Source organism: Phaenicophaeus curvirostris, chromosome 2 (assembly GCF_032191515.1).
Source record: "Phaenicophaeus curvirostris isolate KB17595 chromosome 2, BPBGC_Pcur_1.0, whole genome shotgun sequence".
In the NCBI taxonomy this organism is placed as follows: Eukaryota; Metazoa; Chordata; class Aves; order Cuculiformes; family Cuculidae; genus Phaenicophaeus; species Phaenicophaeus curvirostris.
The window spans coordinates 67,874,237-67,893,766 of record NC_091393.1 but is presented as its reverse complement, the minus strand read 5'-3'; the positions used below and the strand labels follow the sequence as shown (position 1 = coordinate 67,893,766).

General features: G+C 35.7%; 1 protein-coding gene across 5 annotated transcripts in view; it reads right to left on the bottom strand.

Annotated features, from left to right (window-relative positions):
- RYR2 (ryanodine receptor 2) overlaps positions 1–19,530 on the bottom strand; it is a 370,828-nt gene that overhangs the window by 177,780 nt on the left and 173,518 nt on the right. For all 5 annotated transcript variants that reach the window (XM_069852347.1, XM_069852349.1, XM_069852348.1 and 2 more), the window contains 5 exons: positions 14,691–14,855; positions 13,047–13,168; positions 9,985–10,168; positions 9,145–9,280; positions 6,277–6,372 (listed from right to left, as the gene is read on the bottom strand). In XM_069852347.1, the coding sequence (XP_069708448.1) occupies positions 6,277–6,372; positions 9,145–9,280; positions 9,985–10,168; positions 13,047–13,168; positions 14,691–14,855 (703 nt within the window). The remainder of the gene's footprint in view (positions 1–6,276; positions 6,373–9,144; positions 9,281–9,984; positions 10,169–13,046; positions 13,169–14,690; positions 14,856–19,530) is intronic.

Below are 19,530 nucleotides of genomic sequence, written 5' to 3'. Positions count from 1 at the left end.
CGATCTAGGAACACAGGGTCACCTCTCACTGTAGCACCTAAACACTTTAAACAATAAAACAGTACTTCAATATGAAAAATACCAGATAATGTTAGTGTCAGAACGATAATCTTGGAATTATCAGATTTATGTAGATAGCTTCATAATCTTAATTATATCTTAAAATAATACAAAGGGTTCATTTTCTAGTTTTAACTTTTTCAATAATGGAAATAAAAATACTTTGAAGGTGTAAACAGTCAATAAGAAGTCAATTATATTGATTAGATCCAGCTGCCACAGTAATTTCAATTACTGCAGCATCTGAATGATAATTATCAGAGACATTTTGTTCTAAGCATAGATTTCCTCTATTTCAGAAAAAAAGCCTCATTTGAAGTCACAATGTCACAGAATCAAAGAATCACACAATCATTTAAGTTGAAAAAGACCTTTAAGATCATTGAGTCCAACTATAAACCAAGCACTGCCAAGGCCACCACTCAGCCACATCACTAAGTGTCATGTCTATACCTCTTTTAAATACTTCCAGGGCTGGTGATTCAACCACTTCCTTGGGTAGCCTGTTCCAGTGCTTGACAACCCTCTCAGTAAAGAAATTCTTCCTAATATCCAGTCTAAGATTCCCCTGATGCAATTAGAGGCCATGTCCTCTTGTCCTAACACTTGTTAGTTGGGAGAAGAGACCAGCACCTGCCTCCCTACAACCTCCTTTCAGGTAGTTGTAGAGAGCAGTAAGGTCTCCTGTCAGCTTCCTTTTCTCCTGACTAAACAACCGCCGTTCCCTCAGCCACTCTTCGTAAGTCTTGTGCTCTAAACCCTTCACCAGCTTCATTGCCCTTCACTGGACAGGATCAAGCACCTCAATGACTTTCTCATAGTGAGGGGCCCAAAACTGAACACAGCATTCAAGGCACAGCCTCACTAGTGCTGAGTAGAAGGGAATGATCACTTCTATGGTGTGTGCTGGACACACTGTTTCCAATACAAGCCAGGATGCTCTTGGCCTCCTCCCTCACCTGGGCACACTGCTGGTTCATGCTTAACCAGCTACTGAGCAACACCCTCAGGTCCTTTTCTACTGGGCATCTCTTCAGACTTTTAGCTTGTCTACATTAAAGCCAACCGTATGTTTTCCAAGTTTGGAGTTGCTCAAGGCAGTACAGCGGGAAGTGTTAAAATACAAATTTCACAAATGGTATGACCTGCAGAGTCCATGATAAAGGTGAGTGAAAAATCTTTTTTAATGACTAATAGATGAATGGAAGCATGTATTTTCAGGACAACACATTGACCCCTCTAATGTCATACTGTGGAAACTAGAATAAAATGCAAACTCAAACCCTGATATTATCTGCTTCCAATAATCTCCACTTGATGTATATTTGATTACTAACTTACCCTATTCTATATTTTATTACCTATATTTTAATGACTTTGAAATTTTCAGAGGACTAGTTAATAGTTAATCCCATCTGGAATATATTTCAGAGCAAAAGAATAATCTAATCTTAATTTGTGTATTGAAAAGACATTTGAAGCATGGCATTATTCACTCAGCTCCTACAATACCTTACTTCTGACACGGTCTCTTCTCAGACACATTTATAATTAGCCAAATCTTCATTTTCTTTCTTTGCTTGAGAGAAGGTCAGGAACCAAATCAATTTCTACTCTAACTTGTATAATCAACTTACAATTGCTGTTTATATACTTCATACCTGTATTCTATTTTCATAACGTTTTTAGTTCAAGGATAAGACAAAAAGTGAAAATAGGAAATTTATTGATAAAATGTTATGGCATCGAAGCTTTATTGCAACACATTCAAGAAAACACCTGCAGGACATGTAGCTAACAATTTCAACATCGCAGATCAATTTAATTTTGGTGTGACTGATAGTGCATTGTGTTTCTTCCTTACAAAACTCTACATCAAAAAAATGAATTATTTTAAGCAAGTAAATGCAGCCAGGTATTCTTATTTAAAAGGTGTAATATAATTCATTATTTTTCCCTGTTGTAGATCTACCACTGTAAATTAAAACAGTGAATCTCCTCACGTTAATCAAGCCACAAAAAACTTAAATTCTGGCAAGCAAAAATCCCACATAAAATCACAAAAGCTCATTTACATGCTAAAAGCTAAACCTACTGCGCCTCTCAAGATAACTAACACACAGTATAATTAGCATCTTGTATAACTAACTCCCTCAAAACCAGGAAAATTCTTAACTATAAAATTAGTTTTGGAGGCAGCATGGAAGCTATGTTACCAGAACATGTGCAGAAGGACTTCAAGTGGCCTTGTTCCTAGAAGAAGACTCAGGACAAACAATGCAAATATTAGTACCTTGTTGCAGCATGGTACAAGGTTCATTAGGCAGCACAACTACACTGTCAGATGATTTTGCAGTTTATAGAATTCATCTCATACCTTATTATAATATCATAAACATAAATACTTAGGCTTTAATTATCAAACCTAATTTTTACTTTGAAATTAGTTTTTAAAAATACACACATAACAGAAAATATTTAACACAGCATTTTTAGACCTGTTATAAAAAATTTCATATTGAGTCTCCAAAATTTGAATGTAAAGTTTCAAATTCTTTCTGAATATCCTAGCCCTGAGACTTTCAGGTGTAAAGTAAGGTCTGTTAGGAAATAATTTCACTGTGAACAACTACTGAAATACATTGAAATTATGACAGTTGCAGTCAAATCCCATGCAACTGCATAACTGTGAGAACATTCACCATTGATGAATACACTCAGACCACAGATGAACTGTTGTGGAGGAATGATCTAGCCTGTGATCTTCCCAGTTTTTAAGAGCTTGTTTCAGTTTAAATTCTCTGTCTCTCAATAGTTCATGAAAGCAAGATTCTGGCACCTGCAGAGCAGGTTTCCCTAACATGGCAAATGCCTCGAAGTCTATATACGAGCCTCCACTCCAAGAGAAGAATAATTGACTTCTAAACTCTCTGCTTGCCCCAAGAATTGAGAAAGGAAAAAAAAAAATCCCAGAGGAGAAGCATCAACATATAACTGCAGTTACTCACTATAGGTCTTGCCAATCAGCTAGTGAACACCATAGCAGTTCACCCTTGGCTGTGACAGGAACAAAACTCCTACCACTGCCATATTACAATATTTTCCCATGCTGTCAGTTCGTCTCAGGAACAGATTTGTGTCATGAACTGTAAATTGGAAAATACAAGAGACTTCAAAACGAGCTGACCAGAGTAAGGTACACTGAGCAATAACACAAGGATAATCAATATTATCCAGCTTGCCCTAAACTGTTCTCTTCAGTTTCTTATCAACAATCTTACAAAAACATTCGTTCTTATCTAGCTTGCTGGGTTTGAATCAGACGCTCCCTTTAAATTCCTCTTAACAGTCAGTGAGGTTGCTGAGACTTACATATATACAAACAAGTCAATTTTATTAAGAATAATTGATTATAACAACATGTGGCTAAATAAGGGTTCAGTGGTGGCTGGGGAAAGGTACTGTTTATGAAAATAGATTGAAAGCCAAGCACCTGAGCATAGAAAGGAGCAATATGGAAGTAAGAAATACGTAGTTGAGGTCCAAGTATAGAGAGATACTAGTAATTAGCTTGATGTTGATATATATTTAGTGCGCATAACACAAGGGTCTTACTGCAATGGATTCCAGGGTGGGGAGGGAAGATGGGGTCCAGCTCATCAGCTGATCCCAAAAGTTTCAATGACATTTTCCCCTCCCCAACCTTTCCCTTTGTTTACATTTTTATTGTAACTTGCACCTTTGGGGCAGAGGTTTAGGTGGAGCTTGAGTGACTGAAGTCATTACATCAAACTATGTTGACTGGAGGAGGACTGGATTCGCTTGCCAAAACTTAACTGCATATGCTCAGTAGAAGTGACTTTGGCAGTGTTTTTCCACAAAGCTGGGGAGAAGGCAAGTAGCCTTAGGTGTGGAGGTGTGTTTTAGTACTATAATGACAGTACTATAGTACTATAATAAATACAAGTCAACTGGAGGGCTGGATTGTCAGAGCATCAGCTGCGATTCATCTTGGCCTTGCTGATCATGCTTCTTCCTGATAGGAGGAGTTGGCTACACCTGTTCCCAGGCATTGCAGCCCCCACTTCAGATAGCAATATGCCCTTCATACATTCCTTTCTGATATGTGCTGCAACTCTACTGACTTTTTGAAGTTTCTAAAAGCCTTGCACTCAGCTCACGGTGGCGGGGGTGTGGGGGTGTGGATAAGGGGGGCACCCAGTCCCATTTCTACCCACATTCAGCCCCATTACTGCATTTAGCTTTATTCCCACAATTTCTAGTAAATAAGCAAAATGCACTTGAACGTTTTGTGACAATGTTGAGGGGAACAGAAACACCTTTTTCAGCTTGTTTTATACATGACACTGGCTCTCACGGTTGCTGATGATCCTTCAAAGACTACACACATAACAAATCTGATAATATATGACAAATGGTGATGTTCAGCTGAGATGATTCCAGGTTTTAGATGGGAAACTCAGCAATAGCAGGATATTTCTCACGTACTAATTCCACACTAAGAGGCTGATGAGAAAACTGAGTTACACCTGTGACATCTCTTTTCATATGTCTACCAGTATAATATAAACCAAAGAACTTTTACATTTTCCCTTCCTAGCATTCCTCCTTTAAGATGCCAATGAATTCAAGGGCACATCTATCTGTAACAGAAGTATAATTCAGGAGTAGGAAGAACAGGATAGCTGCTGGGTCCAAGTTTGACTACTATCTATTGTTCAGATGCCTAGATGACATCACGTTGGCATATTTTCCTGTTGAAAAGGACAGTAATTATATCTTCATGTAAGAAAAAAAGAAAAAGTTTTAAACGTTTTTAACTTTAAGACACAGTTAGCAGAGTTTCTTTAACACAATGAAGTTTGTCTACCATTTCTTTACAAAATCAAAGTAAATTGGCATGTACAAACACATACTTTTAAAGAAAATAGGGCAGTATTGTTAATAATACTCCACAAAATAATTATTCTAAGAAGTATTAATCAAGATTTTTTTTATATAAGTGCATGCCAAATGTGGAAATAAGACAACCACCTTTAAGGTCCTGTTATAGACTACAATCATGTCAACAACTATATTTAAGACAGTAAAGAGGTACACAGTAGCAAGCTATCAATACCAATAGAAATCATATATCACCAAGAGAAATACTTAAGCTATTGTTTACATTCACCTAGTGTGCAGTATCTACACTATTTATTGCTTATTCTGCTCAAAAAGCATATTTTTCCAACGTAGTCCAAAGTAGGTTTTTGGATGAAGTTTAGTTGCAACATTTTTTAAAAATATCCACTGGAAACTTAAAAAAAAGGCATTTGGTTTGCAAAGTAGGTTTATGGACAACTGATTTGTTATAAGCAAACGGAAGCCAGGGTCACTATGTCGGCGAGAAGTACAGTACAGCTCAGCATAACTTCATTTTCTTTCTTTTTGAGCAATACGGAGACTAATTGCATCTCACAGACACTAAGGGGTCAACATAGTGCTTCAGGAGGAAGATAAGATATTAGGCAACGTCAAAGAAAATAAATAAGTTAGCTTAAAGAATTTTTGTCTAAAGTGAGAATTCCCAGATTCACAAATCATAAATGTGTTTCAGGCATGTTCTTTTTTATCGACTTCAAAGAGATGTTCAGCCTTCAGGAGTAAGAGAGGTGATGGAAAAGGGAATGCGTATGTATTATGGAGGTAACTCTATTATACACAAAAATATATCTATTTTCTGAATACCCATCTCCCACATTTACATGAACTTGCCTGCATTATCACTATAGTCTTTCAAGATAACATGAAGGATATCCATTCCATACAGTTACCACTGCATTAAGTCTGATGGGAATCCTGAAAAACATGTAGACTTCCAAAGAGAAGGAAAGGGAAGTTACTAGAACTAGAGAGAAAAACACTTAATACAATTGAAACTGTAGAACAACTGTTTCTCCAAATAGTTTGTCTGAATTAAAAGACAGAATTACAAGCAATTGGCCAAGGAAAAGGAAACACTGCCAGAACTTAAGGTAGAACTACAACCAAAGTCAAAATGTAAAAATGTTATCAATACAAATCTTACTTCAACAATATAATTTACTCTTTCGTAGGAAGAACTGCATGATAATTAGAATGAACAAGTAAATCACCACTATTAAAGTACAAAAAACTAGTCATATAAGGAATTTAAAATATTAAAGAGCTTACCAGAAGAGGCTTCCAGTCTTTCTAATCTGCTGATCAACCAATCAAGGGATCCAGAAAACTGAGCACAGTTTTTACGATTCCCTCGAATAAGAGCCGCTATTAGAAAGAAAAAAAAAAAAGTAATCACAATGATATATCAATTTAAATTCGAAGAATCCCTGTGTTGCCTTTCTTGGAAGGATCCAGTAAGACAGATTCTTCTTCTTTAATTATTGATTTAAATTTATATAACATAAGTGACTTAGATTTAAACATAAAAATTGCTCAGGGCTAGACAAGCAAACATCCTTCAAAACCACAATATATAATATCACATGTTCAAACATTCATATGGACATTAAGGTGAGTAGAGAGAAGCAGAGGAAAAGAAAACATAACAGTAATGCCACTGGAATGAAAACCTTACATTAAGAGTTAGAATAATTTTCACCATGAAAGCATAGATTACTTTCATGCATCTTTTCCAAGTCCTAACTCTTAAAGATAAAATTTGCTAGCCTTTTTGCCTGTCAATGGTTGAGGTACATTCAAAAATTCAGGCTAAAGAATCTGTTTTCTTGCAAGCATGAAGATAGCCAAAGCTATATGGTGTTGTTCTGCTTTGTTGAAATACAGTGAAAACAGCAAGAAACAATTTTCTTCATTTTCTATTACAGCATTCTGAAGGAAGACAGACATTGGCCAAGGTAAGTGAAGAATGGAGCTGTAACTCATAAACAAACATGACAAAGGCATAAACCGCTTCGAAAAAACATAAGAAATGAGAAAAAAAAAAAAAGGAAAGGATCTGGACAACTCACTTAACTTAAAATATAATTTATGTTGCCAAGTCATAAAATTTCTCAGTCATCAAACATCATAAACCCACCACCAAAACCCACCATCTACCTCTAAAACACTTTTTCATATAGAATTACAATACAAAGGACAACAGTACAAATTACTGTCACAAATTACTGTTAGCTGAAATCAAAGCAACCTGAGGTATCTAAATTTGCAGTCCTGCTTTTGACTCACGTGGTGACTCACTCACTTGTCACTACTCGACTATGGAATTCCTGCCTTAGTTACCTCCCTTTGCTGTTGGGTTGTAAAGAGAGTTTATGTGAAGTATGCTATTAAAATTTCATTTCCTGTACCTCTGAACTTCGAGGAATGCAAATTTTCAGTATTCCTTGCACACATGAAATACTGCTGAATATTCTGAAAAAAGGTCAGCTCCCACAGCTCTAAACTTGGGAACGAGCATTGGTAGAGTCTTTTTACCTCTATTTCTCTCTGTATCTGTTCCTCTGAGTGAACAGGAATTAATACCTTCTGTTTGCCTTAGTACAGAAGTTTCCAACAGAACATATATCTAATTATTTAGATTACTAATTATAAATGGAACAACAGAACTCCAAGATAGTACATTTATTTTCGAAACATGAATTAAAAGGCTCACAATAAATAAGGTTCAGTGCCACACACTGATTAGCGAAGAGAAAATTAAGTATTTTAAGTACCAGGAACAAATAAGCACTAAATAACAAATGAGTCCTATAGAAGAACTAGTATGTGATCGTGTTTCACAATGCATACCTACAAAAGACCCAATTAATAAAATCCAGAATATATTCATCTAGGCCTTCCTACCTACTTGACTCACTTCATTTTACGAACTCAATACTCTGTTGTAGACTTTTTAAAAGGATTTATTTAGAAGATACTATTACTTGTATACCTTTGCAATACTAAATTTTTCAGGAATGAGATTTGGTATAAACGATACATAAAATGCTTTGTGTTTTACTGGAAAGAAAAACAATCCTGCATGAGGACTTTGTTCAAACTCAAGCTTTTGCCAAAACATAACAAAGTTTAAAGGCAGGCAGGCCCTCCCATTAAGGCAGGTGTGTTGCAGAAAAGTATATAGACACATATATGCTTCCTGCGAAAAGAACTGCTTAATGACAAGGACACAATACTTTCCTCAGTCACTTAAGGTCAACATTAATGTCATTTAGGCATACTTAGGGCACAAAGAAAACCTAATGACAGAGAAGCAAGAAACTGACAAAAAAGTCTCTCGGGCAGTAAAATTTCCTTTTGTAGACAATTAACAACTCAGCAGGAGTGATACAAGGGCAGCTATAGCAGTAAATTAATAACCCTGTATAATGGGTCACAGGAGAACATATATAATGTATGCAATTCAAACTGGTAAGCAAACAAATCGGATAATTAAATGCTCCTACCTAAAAAGAAATTTGATCAGGATACCAGCACTTAGATATTTACAGAAGGTATTATGAGATTTTCAGTGTCTGCAGGCAGACAAGACCTTCATGATATACCACATCTAAAAAAGTGTACCTTCCCATGGCATACTGTATCCTAGTATAATGCTGGAGTCACAAGTCATTACTAATAAGAGTATTCTTAGTTATAGAAGTTTTAGATTTATGCTGCAGTCCTATAGTCATATGTGTGAAAAATTGAAGACTTCTAAACTACTGACCACAACGTCCTGGCTTATTAAGACAGGAATGACATATTCACATAGATTTTGTTCACAAACTTTTGGGCAGCATACAAGATAACTCAGCAATATGATGATACGAAAAGGCAAACAATCATTTAATTGAAGTCAGAAACACATTATTTATCACAATGAATATTATTAGAAAAATCACACATTTTGAGCTTTTTCTATGTATTTCATTCTTAAGCATACGCAAGGACCTGCAAATGCAAAAATCTTGTTTAATTTGTATCCTAAATTTCTACACAGTGGAAATTCTTCCATACTAGAACAGGTACGTGTTTATTCTCATCCAAGCACTACCTTGACTTAAAACAATCCAAGTAACCCATTACATGTCTTACCTAGTAATTCATACAGGGAATTCAGTATAGATTTCCATGCTTCTCCAGCTTCCTTCCCAGCTACATCTGCAAAGTGAGCTGCACTGCTGTATACATTCAAACGATCAATACATTCAAGAACAAGGTTGATCATACCCTAGAAAATGGAAAGGCTCAAATTGTCAGGAAAAAAAAGGACTGTTTAGGTGCAAACACATAAGATTTTCAGAAATTTAGTAAAAAAAAAAATCATGAAAGGCGGGATATGCAAAACAAGTATTTATATACATCGAGTCAGACAACTGGTGTCAAACAAGCAGTCCCTACAGAAGAGTTTTCCTTGACTGTGATAATGAAAATTTAACATTTCGGATGGTCAAAATAAAATAAAAAAATAAACAGTGGTCCATATATAATTTTAGCCAAGTTTCTATTTTAGAAAGTATACAGGCATCTGACTAATTATACACACCTATCACTACCAGAGAAATGAAAGACAATATTAAACAAAATACTCCAAGTACACTTCTTAAACGGAAACATCCTTCTGTATCAGGAGATTAAACTATAAGAGAAGAAACTAATTTACACATAAAGAGTAAATTAGGGTTAGAATTCAGGGCACAAGGTCATATAAATACCTTCTTTTTTTGTAAAGGAAAAGGATGTAATGCCTTAAATGTATTTCTTTAAATATACAAGAAAAACAACAGATCTAAAGAGATTATAAATGCAGCAAATAGGTACTCTTACAGGACTACTGCAAACATATTCCAGATTAGATATCAACACTACAGACACTGTGAGAGAATACTTGCAAACAACATGGTGGAAATTCAGGAGTATAACTGAGAGAAGTACCTCTTCCTGGAAGAGATTCTGGCGATTCTTCAGTGCTCGGAGCCTGTTCTGTTTGTCTTCATGCTCCAAATGTTCATCAGGGGGATGAAAGTAGCCAATCAAGTCCTGAAGGCTCAGACTGACTGACTCAATAGGCAAATCAACAGTGGAAGACTTTACTTTCTTGCTGAGAGCATCAAGGCCCCTGCAATAAGATACAAAGCCTCCTGAGTATTGGAAATGAATTTATTTTATTATTTAAACTACTTATTAATTTAAAAGTGAAGTTCATTTAGATGCCAAAGCTCAATTAACTTCCTGACAATTATATAACATTTCAGTTACAATTTATGGTCTACTAAATTCTCCACTTAATGATCCACCCCTCCCTTCCCAAACAGAAACAGAAAGTATCAAAAACTTATGTTTCCCTTAAATACTTTTGAAATCCAGAAAACACATTTTAATATTCTAAGTATTTAGCAGTACCAGAGAAAGATCAAAAGATAAAGAGATGATACTGCAAACCTGTTCAAATCATCACTAGGCTGGACAGAAGTCATATGATCAGTCCTACATTGCCAAAGAGGGTACAGCTATAATGGTCCATACAGGCTCTCAAGCTTGTCTCTAACCCATTCTTAAGCCATCTGCAGTGCAGGAAGATGCAGCTCTTCCTCATGCTCTGTCCCAGCACTTCACTAACCTTTTTGTTTCGCTGATGTACAATTCAAGCTTGGCATTGCTCTGGTCTATGACCATCCTCTTCTAGAACTGAGGTGCAGACCATTCTCACCCACGCTGCACCTGTTCCTTGCTTAGCTGAATCCTCAACAAGCCCCATAATCCAATTTTTCCTCAGTGCTGTGCTTTCCAGACCCCTGATATACCTTTCTCTTCCATTTAAACCTCATCTTTCTTGAAATACAGCTGTTGCAGCTGTGACCTCACCAGTGCCACACAGCAATTGGAAGGCAAGGGCTTTCCCACGCTCTTCCCTGCCTCCCCTCAGGAAGGCAGTGGTGGGCAGGCAGACTCCCCAGAGAGAGAAGGGAGCAGGTATGCTGAGGGTCTGTGAACAGCGTGTCCATTCTCAGGGAAGAGGGAAAGATCTGGAGGATGCTGAAGCTCTGCAGAAGCCAGCCAGGGCCCTGAAGTGCTGGGAGAGGCGCAGCCCTGAAGGGAAGGGCCCATGCTGGTGGCGCACAGCAGACGAGAGTTGGATGAAGGGGCTTATCAGACACTTATGATTTCTCTTTTGACTCACTCTCAATTCTGCCATTGTAAAAAGGACTTTTTTTGCTAGCACAATTTTGAGTAAAACCCAGCTATGTAGCCAAGAGGTCTTTTTATTTTCACTGGTGCTCCATTTATGCCAACAAAGACCAAGCTTCAACTGGAAGAGGAGCCCACCATGTCCACACATGCACCCTCCTAGCCCCAGCACTCATCTCCCTCTTTTCTTTCATTAGAGCCACAAAAGGTCCCTGGCAACCTGCTGCATGACTGTCCTTCACCAGTTCTCTCTGCTGAGCAGCACAGCACAGGAATCCTCTCCAGGCCACAATATGGAGCAGAAGCCTTATTTTATACTCTGCTTTTTGCTCTATTAAGACAACACTGTTAAGAATTGGAGGGAGCAGGGAACAGCACGGTTGGCTAGTTGTTTTGGAGTTTTCATTTTTTTAACTGGCATGTTACTCTAATTTTCATCTCATGGTAAACTACAGCTGGAAAACTTCTGCATTTAGGAAACAACATTAATTCATTAGCAATATTTACTTCTGAAGAATAAAAATCTCTTAGAATAAATAATGCAATTTCAAAGATGGCTAAAAAGTTATCCTTAAAATTTAATTTCTATTGTAAGCACATCATCTGAAGTGCAATTTTTCTGCCGATGTTGTGGGAAAGAACCGGGGCACACACTTATGAGAAAAAATCTGATCCTCTCCTATTCAGCTTTTTCTTCTAGGAATAACATGCTGCCAAAACTAAATTGTTAAACACTATATTGGACTCCCTGTGCACTCTGCAAAAATCTCCACTGTAATTTAGCAGTACCTTGATTTCTGAAACATTATAATTATATTGTCTTTCTCTGTCCCTATCTTTTATAGCATACAAGAAAATGTGCTATTTACAGAGTGAACTAGGGCTCGCATTTCTGTAGTATTTTAAATGTCATACAGCAGGCAATTTTCCTGACAGATGTTTTTCTCTGTTGTGATTTAAATACACAGACAAATGTTTTTCAACAAATTGGCATGTCTATGTCTTCGCTGTGCACTGATTTAGGACATAGTTGCTTCAGGTCACTATCTCCCACATTGTCTTCTCTTACAAAAAAAGAGTTCCTCTTGTCATTCTATATAGTCTTATGACACATCACCTTTTTTATAAATGCCAGCTACACTGATGAGAGGGATTTTTCATCAGTTATTGAAGTCACAAACATTTAGGAATTATCACTTTATCAGTGTTATTTAGGAGGACACTTAGAGTAGGAAAATAAATTTGAATTGCATAAATCTGGCAGTATTTTTAAATGGCTAAAATATTACATACATTCCAAAATATTAAAGAAACATATAGCATTAAAGGGAACAAATAAGGAAAGTGCAATGGGAGTGTTGAAAGGTGTCATTCCATCCTTTTAAGAAAATCTTTTTCTTGAAACTGTAAATTTCTCCAGTACATCTGTGCCTTATACCAGTTTGTAGTTATACAGTTACCACCGTCTTTCAGGTTTTTCAGGGAAGAGCACTTTTAAAAATTCTACTGAGGAAACAAAGAGCTAAATGGTGAACCACATGACTTACAGCAAATTCTGACAAGGAAGAAGTCTTTCTTTTATAGCTTATTGCCTTTTTGGTATGTGTATGCATTCAAATCAAGGTTGAGCAATAAAGCAATATTAGAAGATAGAGATAAGAAACTGACTATTAGCTCTCAAGGTACATCTCTGCTGACAACACATAAAGAATTGGCATAAAGTCTGGTTTGAAAAGTATCATCTGTTTTTTCTTTAAATGAAATAAAAGAGGGGGAAAAAGAATGAGGAGATCGTTTTAAAAGCACACCTTATAAACCTGTTGAAAAGGAAGACTGTACTACGGATTACACGTGCTGTACGGGATTCTTCATTCTGCGATCTGGACAATGTTAAACCATCATCCATGTGACCCTCATGGTGCATTATTGCCTGCAATATAAAAATAAAAAGTAGTCACTGCAAAATGAAACTTTATTCACAAATAAGAACTATTTGTGAATTATTTTAATATTATTCACATAGGCTTGGGAACAATGAAGTCAAACAGAAAAAGTAAACTTAATTAGAAACAGAGAAACACATGTTTTACTTCCTCATGCCCAAGGACAAACTTGTAGAGGTTCGGTGCCATAATAATCTCAGAATAATCTCAAAATAATCTTAAAATAATCTTAATTTTTTAAAAAAAATCAAATGTGTAAGAAGTTTTGTTTATTAGGTTTTTTTGTCCACCTTAAAAATAGTTCCCTTACACAGCAGCAGATCCATAAAGTACAGACAAGGTCAAAATAGGTATTCTTTTCTGGCCTTGATTTCCAAGGATGTTACTGGCCTTCTCTTCTGACTATGCCTTGAGTCACTACCGATTATTTAGTTTTTTGTGTTTAGTTATCATGGCTCTGAGGGTATTCAATCTAATCTATGCAAATATTTTAAACTATTTTAGGTAATTTTTTTTTCCATACACACATATGCTTACAAACTATTTCTATTACTTGCATTACTAATTATTCAATAGTGCATTATGTTTTCAATTATTTTAGAAATATTTAAGTCTTGCAATTCTTACAATTATAGATTATATTAGTAGTACAATCCCTAAACTTTTACATGTTTATAAACACTGCTTCCTAAATATATATTATTTTATACAAAATACTTATAGAATATATGTATACATATATGATAAGCAAGTTTTTTATATATATATATCTCTATGTATGTATGTATGCATGTATATGGAATATTACAAAGGCATGACCTTCCAAGTATACTAGATGTGGCTCTAGCTTTGTAATTCTAGCATGTCAAACAGTTGTAGAAAATACTACAATGTGGATGAACATCACATTTTATTTTATTTGTTAAAAAGAGGCTAAAACTTTTTTGCCTACCTGAGAAACAATTTCCTGCAAAGTTATACATTGACAGTAAACACTAACACAAAGGTAGCTTCTGGAAGATGTGTTAAGTCGTGAAAGAAGCATTTTCCTACTTTATTATGCTGAGCTAGCATTCTGCTTGGCCATGCTTGTTCTTCAAAAGAAGAAATCCCTTAGGGTGCAAGACTGGAACATTCCTGTCCAAAACGTAATACACTCACAGTGTGGAAAGAAAAGAATTTGAACTAAAAGTTGCCTTAATCCAAACTACAGCACACTGCTATTCCTATTACACTAGTTTGATTTCAAGCATATCCAGATTTATTGACAGTCTTGGGTTAATGTCTATAGGCTAACACATGTGCTTTGTTTCACTTTCAATTTAAGAATTCAGTATATCACATAACTTTTCAATACCTGACTAAATAAAAAACCTTTCACAACGAAAGAGTGACATACTTACAATATTTAAAAACCCAGAAATTAGCTGTCTTCTGTACTTCCCTTCATTTCCACCCCCTGCCCTATATGACTGATCGAATGAAATGTATTTCTATTTACAGTCTTACCTTTCGCTGCACAGAACCCATTCTTACAGACTTTGCATCAGCAGACTGGTAGGTGAGCCATAAGCCTGTATCTACGTGTTGTATGAAGCCCATTGAATCCCCGTATTTTATTTCGGGTGCTCCCATTCCATCCACCTCTTTTCTTGTCCCTATGTCCAACTTTTCCTGAAGAAGAAAAAAAAAAAGTCTGCACACGAGCAACAACCAACATTTTCATATTTGTATAAAATATTGAGTACTAGGCAATTGTCCACAGCAGGACCTAAAAGAATATTTTAGATTCTTATTTAATGAAACCATTAAAAATTGGCAGAAATGTAACTTCTAGTTAAATAATTAGGGAAAAGTGGAGAGAGAGATCCCATCCATAGAAAAATCGAGCTTACTACACTAGGAAAGCCTGACGTATTCATTTCACCTGACTAGGAAAGAACTAGAATCATAATTGATTGTGCATGTCATTATTGAAATACAAAAGTTTCCAAATCAAGATCAAATACATTGAATCCCTTAGCTGAACCAGATGCTAACATCCAGAAGTTTTTGTTAGGGATTTTTTTTTTCCCAGCCTGGAAAAGATGAGCACCTCCCGATAATTTATTTTCAGCTACCACAGAGAGAAGTCTTTAATGTTTCACTGCCCATTACTGTCCAACAATGGGCCAAGCATTTCCCAAGTAAATAAATCAATTTCCGTGTCTTTGTGACTGGCCCATTGATGTGCTGTAAAAGAAGAATGGCATGACTGTGTGTCATTCCAGCTGGTGTTCTATACAAACAGCAGTCATTTCAGGGGAGGAAATTTGGTATCCCAAACAATACGACACTGTGTACTTGTAATTTGTGGTGCTCTTCAAAATTTAGCTCTTCTAAGAACCAGCTCCTGTCCCATAGACATCAGTTTGTAAGACAAACAGCCTATACACCCTGGTTCATGGCAGAACATCCATTTAATATCTAGAAAAAGACTGTGTTACAAAGACTGATTCTATATCTTGTTAACCGTAGGAAGGGTGTTAATATAGTTACGCCCAAAACTTCTCAGAAGACCTTATCCTTCTTCACTGCAAGTTCCTGAGGCTTTCATCAATACCTTTTAGGGAAAAATCTTTTCCACTGAGAGTAGTAAAAAACACTTTGACTCATTAGTTCTGATTCACATGATTAAGCTATTGATGCAGAAACCAGTCATCATTCTGTAAAGAAAGGGAATAATCACAATTGTTGCTTTTGAAGCTGAGACTACTATGAAACTGCAGTTGCTGTGTTGCTCCCTGTTCCACAGCTTCAGCTACAGACGGGTTCATTGGTACAGTCACTCCCAGTATTCTGCTTCTATATATGTTTACATATACCCACATAAACTGCTGCTTAATTTTAACCACTGTTCAAAAAATCATCTGTGCACATTGCAGGCCTGTTTTAGGCCATACATTCAGGGTGCAAGATGAACCCCTTAACAAAATACAGCTCCAACCTTCTCTGCTTCTCTTGATCAGCAGCAGAGGACAAGCCACTTCCTTAAGTTCCTCAGAGTAATGTCACAAATACAAACACTTATAAGCGTCCTCTCCCACTACAACCAGAAAAGGTTACGAGAATGATAACACCATATACATGTGCCTTGAGAATTTGGGGAGACAATACACAGTAAGAGACGACAAAGATTTGGTTTGAAGTGAACACTAAAAAATCTCTAATATATTAAAGTATTTTAGAAAGCATTTACATTAAGTAAAGGGAGATGTCATGTAGCTAGATTTTCACTCTACAATTAAGCACTTAATTATTAATACTCAGGTGAAATTCTTATTTTTACTTCTCATAATGTTAAGCTTTCAGATGCAATATAGACATCATTTCAGATTATTAAACTGTTTCTGGATACAGATGTTAATTTCACTATCTTGTACCTCTCGTATTCCTTGAGTGCTGAAATTCTTATTAAAATCTTGTCCAATGGTACACGGTAATAACTGATATATTCATATATCTGATTTATTACTGATTTACTGTGAGCTCCTACTTCATTATTAATTCTTTTTTTGTTCATATCATTTCTCAAAATGTTGTATTCAATTCTTTCAAAACCTAGCACAAGTAACTTGAATATAATAACAATTGGCAATGAAAACCTACTTCTAATAGGACATTGCACACAAATGATGACACAAGAAAAAAGAAATTAGTTCTTGCTATCATATGAGGAAATTACAGCCTGATTTCAGGCTCCAGTCTTTCCAATTATCTTCATAACTAAAAGGCAGTGCAAACCTTTGTGAACATATTGTGCTTCAACATTGTTAACATTTTTCTCTTCCAACTCTTCCACCTTACAAAAATCTTCTCAAGATATGAATATATGAATTCACAGATTTTCTCATAAAGCACTATCAATAACATAAAGGGTCATTGATTTAAAACCTTATTGTGCACTTTCTTTAAAGTCTACTGGCTATAACAGAATCTGAAATGGTTTGATATTACAATCTTCATTCCAATTAGAATTAACATTAAATTGAATTAGCACAAGAACTGCAGTGCCAGCAATTTTCCAAACAAGTAGTCCTCATCTATGTAAGCACACTGATAACTCTGCGTGTAAGTTCAGAGCCTAGACTGAATTGAACCACACTGAGTTTAGCTCTTTCCTGCAAATAAACATAGCAGCCAGAAAAGCATAGAGTAGAAGCTGGATTGAACACAGGAGAGAAGACATAAACCTATGGGATGGTGTGGGGGAAGCAGGCATTAGAGCATCCATTTGGGAACTTTAAGACACTGAGCTTTTCAGGGGAGTGAACAGGAACCAGAAATTGTTTTAAAAGTGGAAGACTTGAATGGAATGCTGGATTCATGCCAATAACCAGCAGGTAGATGTGGAAGAAGATTTCATTATCTACCATAAAATAGATTAATAGTGAAAATCAAGATTGGAAAAGCATCAGAAATCACCATGTGACTACTTAATAATTGCATATTGGTATACATACTATGTGATGCAAATTTCCAGCCCATTCTTACTATAACCTGTCATTACATAAACATCTGCTAATTCTTCCCACAACATATTTACAAAGAAAAGCTTCAGTTTTATTAGCAGTCGAGGTCCATTCTCAGACCATCAACTTTATTTAGATAAAGATCAAAAGCCTTGATTCATTACACTGGAATAAACAGAAACAATTGGGTTTTACAACAGACCATAAGCCATCTCAGTAATGCAAAGCAACAAGAATGCATTGGAAATGAACAGGTTTATTGAACAAAACACCAGATTTTCTCCAGAAGGACATGCTCTTTATATACAGTTTTTATTCAATGCATATGAGAGTACAAGCCAATCTTCACACATTTTTTGGTGGACTAAATGGGCAAAATACTTTTAAATGGTCTTATCTTAATTTGGAAAAAAAAATATCCTATGAAACCTACCTTTAAATGCGTTAGTTCATTCTAATGCTACTGTTTAGTTCCTTATAAGAGTACCCAAAGGGGTTCCCATGATAAAGGCTTGTCCTTTTAATTTTATTTCATCATCTGACCCAACATATACCTTTTGTGGCATGCTTTCAGGATAGACATTCTAGCAGTCTCACTAACTGGAAGAAGCTAATTTGAGACCATTTTAAGCTGGCAATAATATATTTCCTATTAAATTTTATTAAGAAACAGGTGAAGATATAAAAATGCAGGACATAAAATTTTATTAAATGATATGTTTCTATCTGCTGAAAAAGACTGTGGACAGGAAAAGCAGGCTACACACATTATGTATAAGCATTTCTTAATCAGGAAAATTACCTAATTCCAGTGGAAAAGTGATATTAAGCTAATATTTTTCATCAAAAAGAACCAATATTTAGCAATTGTGAGAGAAAAAATTTTACTGAACTTAATCACTACAAATTCAAGTCTATAAAATAGCCATACATTTGGGGAATAACTTGTTGATATCAGTGGATAGACTATGCTGAGTGAAGTGAGACTACAAGAGAGGAAAGAAAGAATTTTTTGAATTTCAGATGCTTGATGATTATTAGCATAATGCATAGTAAGTAACCAAATCATAAAGCCCAAGTCCCATGAAAAAGAAAAAAAGAACTGTTATCTGTTTTTCTTGTGATGTTATCAAGCTTTCACATTTATTTATTTTGTAAAGATATTTGGCACATAAGAAGATTCTGATCTCATATTTCAACTTCTGTACGAGAATGTGGTGCTTTGAGGGAAATAAAAAAAAAAAATAGGTACATGTTTGTGCGCACGTGTATGTGTGTGTTACTTTGAGCATTTGAGGAAAGTATTCTGGGTCATACAAGACATCTTATAAAAATCTTTAGATTTCTGGTTCTCTTTAACTGAATTTTTAAATGCAGTACTGGCAAGCTAATGAGTTTAAAATAATGAGTAAGGACCTTGCAAATAATAAGGTTTAAAACAACACTAAATATTGAGCATTAACATTTGTACCTGAATTTTCAGATTTACAGGGGGTAAGTTTTCAATATTTTCTCTGCAAACATGAAAACTGCTCTGCAGCAGTTGAAATTATCGTCTACTCACATGCCTGAAGACACTGTCTGTAACACTGCAAATAAAGGTACTCTTCCCCCATCTTTTCCTGCCTCTTTTCCAGGAATAATTATTTTGGGCTAAGTAGAAGCAACAACACAAGTAAAAGATTGGTGTCCATACATGCTCAGAGAAAAAGAGACACCCTAAAACTGCTTACCCTCTCTACAGAAATCTCTCTAAGACTGCCATTATTTTGAAATATTTATTCAATGTTTTTTTCAGAGAGGGAAGGCACCTAAATAATTTTAATGCCTGTATCCTA